Source organism: Microtus ochrogaster, chromosome 4 (genome assembly GCF_000317375.1).
Source record: "Microtus ochrogaster isolate Prairie Vole_2 chromosome 4, MicOch1.0, whole genome shotgun sequence".
NCBI classification, from domain to species: domain Eukaryota; kingdom Metazoa; phylum Chordata; class Mammalia; order Rodentia; family Cricetidae; genus Microtus; species Microtus ochrogaster.
In genome coordinates this window covers 66,117,630-66,123,629 of record NC_022011.1, presented here as the reverse complement: position 1 = coordinate 66,123,629, position 6,000 = coordinate 66,117,630, and the positions used below count along the sequence as shown (strand labels likewise).

Below are 6,000 nucleotides of genomic sequence, written 5' to 3'. Positions count from 1 at the left end.
CACACACACTCACCCATCCTCACCACTCACCTGCACACTCACACACTCACACACATTCACACACACCCCACTCACACACACACACACTCACACATACTCACACACACTCACCCATCCTCACCACTCACCTGCACACTCACACACACACACACCACACACACTACACACATACACGCACACACACACACACCACACACACCCCACTCACACACACACACTCACACACTCACCCATCCTCACCACTCACCTGCACACTCACACACACACACTACACACATACACGCACACACACATACACTCCCACTTACACACACACACACACACACACACACAACCACAGCAAAGAGAAAAACAAATATCACCGAAGCTGAAGCATGCTCCCTGTCTGATTAGAAACAGCATCGTTCCGCCTCACCCTGCACATGTAGGACGACCTGTGGAGATTGGACTGTTTCCTGATTAAAGGAGAAACGCTGAAAAGAGAACGTCTCATTCAAATGTACACTTTGCAGCCCTGTTATAAACCATTCCAGAAGTCATGAAAATGGAGAACCGCGAGGAGTAACATAGCTAAGCAACTTAATTTTTTCCTGCCCTGCGCCAGGTTCTTTCCCTGCATGTGGCAGGAAACCAGAGACTGCAAATCTATAGACAATTTTTTTAAAAAAGAGAATAAAAGTGTTCCTTCCTCCTGGACCACTATGTTGGTGTCTAGAACTGCATCCTTATCTGTTCGTTTGCCAAAACACACATAAACACATCTATAGCATTTCCCCAATCAGTGCTGGGGTTGAATCCATGACCTCACACACGCTAGGTAAACAAACACTTTACTACCGACCTCCACCCCAGCTGTCACACAGGGTTGGGGTGTGGGCCAGTGGTAGAATACAGGCTTAGCTTGTGCAAAACCCTGCTTCAATCCCCAGCGTACCAAAATTTAATAAAATGCTAAAGGACTTTTTTTTTTGCTACTTCTTTTATTTATTCAGCAATGTACCATATATCACTAGTTTTCTACCACATAGACTAATAGACCTTAAGCCCCCCAGGAAAGCCATCCTTTTGCATTGTGGATATTGCTCAGTAGCAAGGCCAGGTCCTGGGTTTGATTCCTAGCACAGCTGGCAAGTATTCAAGGTGATTTTAACTCACCTGTTTCATTTCTAATACCATTTACAGGATATGTTTTTAGCTAAACAATCTCTAAAATGTCCCCCCTCCTCTGCTTGTGGATGTCTGCTTTCAGTGTGGTATATTATTCTACCACTGGGCTGCATCTGCTGGACCATGTGAAGCTGCTATGCAAGCAAGCTAAGTTTTACTTACGTGACTGCATACTGTGCAAAGGATAGATACTCCACAAGAACATCGAGGCCTTTGTTGTCTTCATTCAAAAACTCTCTGACCCATCTGGGGAAGGAAGAAAGAATGTTGGCAACAGTGATCACATGGTTTCTGTACAAGACATGGTGGGTAGCTTTGGCTTTTCCCTAAAACATCCAAAGTCTAAACGGAAATACAGAAGATGGCCCCGACTGTTTTCATGGGGACTAGGTACTTCCGGATGGGGCATGAAAACCACAGATCGCTGTGTAAGGACACGGAGCAGAAAGTACTTACCTGTCATCCTTGCATTTGACAGTCTGAAGACATGAGACGACGAATTTCAAAAAGGTTTCTAAGAAAAGGAATTTGTCCTAATGTACTTTCAACTGCACATCACCCCTAGCCTGGTTGCTGGAGGAGCCAAGACTAGACAAAGAATCAGGCAAACTGGGAACGTGGTGCCATAGCCACTGCAAATCAGGCATGACTCCAAATCCATTCTCAGTTCCTCTTGGCGCACCCAGCCAAAGAAACCACTAAACCACCAACGAGAGGCCAATGTTTATGGGCCTCTGGAAATTCAGTAAGGATAATGACTTGCTTATTTTTTTCCACGAGTATGAAAACCTTTAAAAGACTGCAGGTACCACAGACCATCCGCAGGACTAACATTGACAAGTAGCTTTAAAGATCCAGTCTTAAACCATTCTCTTTAGCTGGCTTTGGAGTGCTGTGTACCGGTTCACCAAGAAAATGCACACATTGTATTTGCCTTTCATAATGACTCCAAAAGACAAGGTGATGAATCGGTACTTTAAGGCCTGAGGGTAAAATCCTGTCACCTGACTTCACACTCTTCCTCCTATGCATTCCTCAGCAGAGACTGCGGATATCAGAAGGAACCTTTACTAGGTGTGAAATTCCACCAGTTGATGGGTACAAAGATCACTGCGGTAACACAAGATCCACAACCACACACTGCAGTCCAAAGCGGTTGTGTCCCTCTGGGAACATGATGTCAAAGGCTGCCTGGCTCTGGATGCACCACAGCTACCATGGAAGCCATGGTTGCAAGCTATGAAAACAGCAGTGGGAAAATGGCCCATGTGTCAAAGGATGTACCTTGAGAGGTTTGTGTGACAAGAAGAATCTAGGAGACTCCAGACGCCTTTTCTGCTTATTGATTGTTTTGTTTTCTGGTTTGTGCTTTTTCTCCTGTCTCCTTGGTTTCATCTTGATATACAGGTACAGAGGAAGTGTGAGGAGTCAGAAGGCGGGAACTCAGGCACCCTGATTTATATTTTTCTTCCAAGTCTTCAGTTACCACCAAAGCTATGCACTTAACCATAGTTGCGTGTAAATACAGCATTTAAGAGGAGCCTGGAGTGGCAACATTGGCATAAAAAAATCCATCGGTTGGGTCTCACAGAGTGGCTAAACACAGCTCACAGGACTGTGCACTGGTGGAGGCAGAAAATTCCAGAACAGTCACACACGATCTCACCACATCTACTTCCAGATACTTTGTTTCCTCCCTGTGCAACAAAGTCTCCAGAGACAGTGATCTCCTTCCCATCCCCGATACAGGGTTTCTCCGTGTGACAGCCCTAGTCATCCTACAACTCACTCTGTAAACCAGGCTGGCCTCAAACTCACAGAGATTGGTCTGCCTCTGCCTCCCAAGTGCTGGTATTGAAGGCGTGCGCCACCACTGCGTGGCAACTGAACGTTTTTAAATGTAACTGGTGGGGGACTCGGGAATGCCTAGCCCTCCCTGTGAATGCTGGCAAAGCTGCTACTTACTGAGGACCTGAGCGTCTTCCTCTTCATTCCTCCGCTACACAATGCAAACTGTCCTGAAGAGATTGCTGTCTTTTTTTTAAATGATCTATTTTTATTTTATGTACATTTGTGGTTTTGCTTCCATGTGTGTCCATGGAGAGTGTAAGATCCCCTGGAACTGGAGTTATATACACAGTTGCAAGCTGCGAGGTGGATGCTGGGAATTGAATCCATGTACTCTGGAAGAGCAAGCCGTGCTCTTAGCGGCTGAACCATCTCTCTGGTTGGTGTCTTTTTCACATGAAAAAGAATCACTAAATTCCAGGCTATTCAGAACAGGCTCTGTTTCACATATTCTCTTCAGTGCTCACTACTGTGGAAGTCCAGAACCACAGCCATTGGAGTTCTGCAGACATCTCCACAAGGAGCACAGATGCCCCAGGATGTCATGAGTACCTGCTACCACTCAAACACCGACACCTCCATCTCATATAGATAAAAACATCAGCCACTCGCATAAGCAGAAAACTGACCCAGACATGAGGAACTTGAACTCAGCCAAGCAGGAAATAGCCAAGGACAGCAGGTCCGTGCATCTTTTGATTCAGTGGGTAATGTGTGGAGCAGATTCTGATGCGGGAACACGGTTTAATTTGCTTCTTACTTCAACGTCCTAACCGATATCTCACTTGGTAACTATAGTCAAAAGCACCAGAAAGATAACTTTCAAAGTGAGACAGGAACCTAAGGCTTAGGTCCTAAAATAGCATGACTCGCCTCTGATGTAATGTCACAAAGCAGATTCGGGTCCTAGAGTTGCAGGATCCTCCTTGGTCGTTTGGTGTCACCCCAATGACATAAGGCATTCACCACTGATTGCCTTGCCTCCTCTATCAATGGCACTTAGCTAAGCCACCCCATAGTAAGGGTATGGCCTGTCAAGAGTCAGCCCTCTCTTCCCTCATCCTCTTAGTCACTACCCTTCCCTGACGGGGAAATGCTGCATGGCTGAGAACAGTCCAGAGTGATCATCCGTGAACTGTGAGACTAAGGAAAGAAAACGGGTAAGGATGTCAGAAGACAAACTGTTAAGGGAGTGTCTCAAAGCTCAGGGACTGAAAGGAACACGGGGAACAGAGACTTGCCTCAACAGGTACTGCCCCCAAGCCTGACAACCTGAATTCAATGCATGGGACACACACAATAAAACAAAGAAACACTTGTCTTCCACACAACCCTGCCCCCATACACACAAAGGATAGAAATAACGGGAAGCGGGGGGGCACTCCACGCTCTAAACACACATGTCTGATCACACAGTGAGTACGTCACAACTGCAGAGCTCCCTCCTCTCTCCCGGCCTGCTCTGGACTGTTTCATGTGTTGCCAATGGGCAAACAGTTTCAAATTGGGTGATTATAAGTTTTGGAAAACAGAATTATTTCTGACTCTGACAGCATGGATTACTTCCTGAGTGCCTTGCAAACTCAAATGTGATTACCATATGTTATAAATTTGAATTTAGACAAATTCCAAATCAGATTCTTGGAAGCTTGGAGAAACAGGGATAATGAGAAAAAGTTCTGGAAAAAAAACAAAAATTGTATCCAAAGAAAGGGCTTTGCGGGCAAATGCAAACAAGTCAGTACTGAAATGCAGGCCACTCACAATGTGGTTTCAGAGTTTTGTTCTCCCTGCCTCCCAAAGTATCAGAGCCAAATTTCTTCACACAGAAAATTAAGTCTGAAAAACCCTCCTGCTGTCCCAAGGACAAGCAAGATGGCAAGACACACGAAAGGAAGAAGGGACAGGTGTTACGCCTTTGCAGGCTCCTGTAGAGAAAGTCTGACCATTGGGTGGAGAGCTGGAATAAAAGATGCTGAAAAATTGGGGGTGCGGGGAGAAAAGCCAGCATCACCCAGAGCCTAAGCCACTACTGAACAGCGCAGAGATCCAGTTCTCTAAGTGTACTCCATCACGGCCAGGAGTCCTTGAAGGTCTCTCAGCATACCTCTAAGGTTGATCTAATTTCCTAAAAGTTTCTAGACTTGATACATGGAAAGCCTTGGGTTTAAACTGTCAACACCTAAACAAAGCCAAACCTTTGCTGAACCTGACCTGTGAAAGAGACCTGGGAAAACCACTGAGAACAAAACAGAGATGTGTTTACCACATTCCTCACTCTCTGCCATGATGGGGAAAAGGGCATTCCCACGGAAGAACAGTCAGGAGATCTGTAACTGCTCGATGCTCAAGCACACATCTTTCTCATTTTCTTCCTGAGAAATCCACAGCCACAGAAAAACACCTGCTGCCCACTCATGCCCCTGGACAGTCTCAGGAGGGTCAAGGATGGAGCCATTTCTCCACAGGCAGCCAATTCACTTATAAAAATGACTTACAAACTATGATAACATTTTGGGTATTTGAAAGACATTTCCTCCAAAATTCATGAAGCTGGCCTGCTGATTTGGGGGAAACAGGCAGTATTTGTCACTAATGATCAATTTTCAGCTTCAATAAAAATTAAGAATTTAGGAAATGTGTGTTTATATTAATTTGATAGCTTTATGTTAACTAAAAATGTATCCTGATGGCAGCAATGGTTATTAACAAAAATGATTTTTTAAAAACGCTCTAGAATGACACATTGGAAGAGCAGAGTACCTCAGTAAGGCGGCTTCACAAATGATCAGGTCAGGACTCATGCTTCGGTTAAAAACATCACCTCAGTGCATAAGAAAGCACAATGGATTTGAACAGAAGACAGCAGGTGTTAGCGCCTCTGGGCATTGTCGTGCAGAGAAACTTAGTATACTGTCAGAAGAATCTCCACAATTACCTGAAAAGGCCACTTAGAAACTCCTGTTTTCCAAATGTTCTCAACAA

At 45.0% G+C, this 6,000-nt stretch overlaps 1 protein-coding gene across 3 annotated transcripts in view; it reads right to left on the bottom strand.

The window, feature by feature from the left end:
* The window catches only part of Fmnl2 (formin like 2), a 254,474-nt gene that overhangs the window by 67,605 nt on the left and 180,869 nt on the right, over positions 1-6,000 (bottom strand). For all 3 annotated transcript variants that reach the window (XM_026778859.1, XM_026778861.1, XM_026778860.1), the window contains exon 5: positions 1,330-1,413. In XM_026778859.1, coding sequence (XP_026634660.1) covers positions 1,330-1,413 — 84 coding nt within the window. The remainder of the gene's footprint in view (positions 1-1,329; positions 1,414-6,000) is intronic.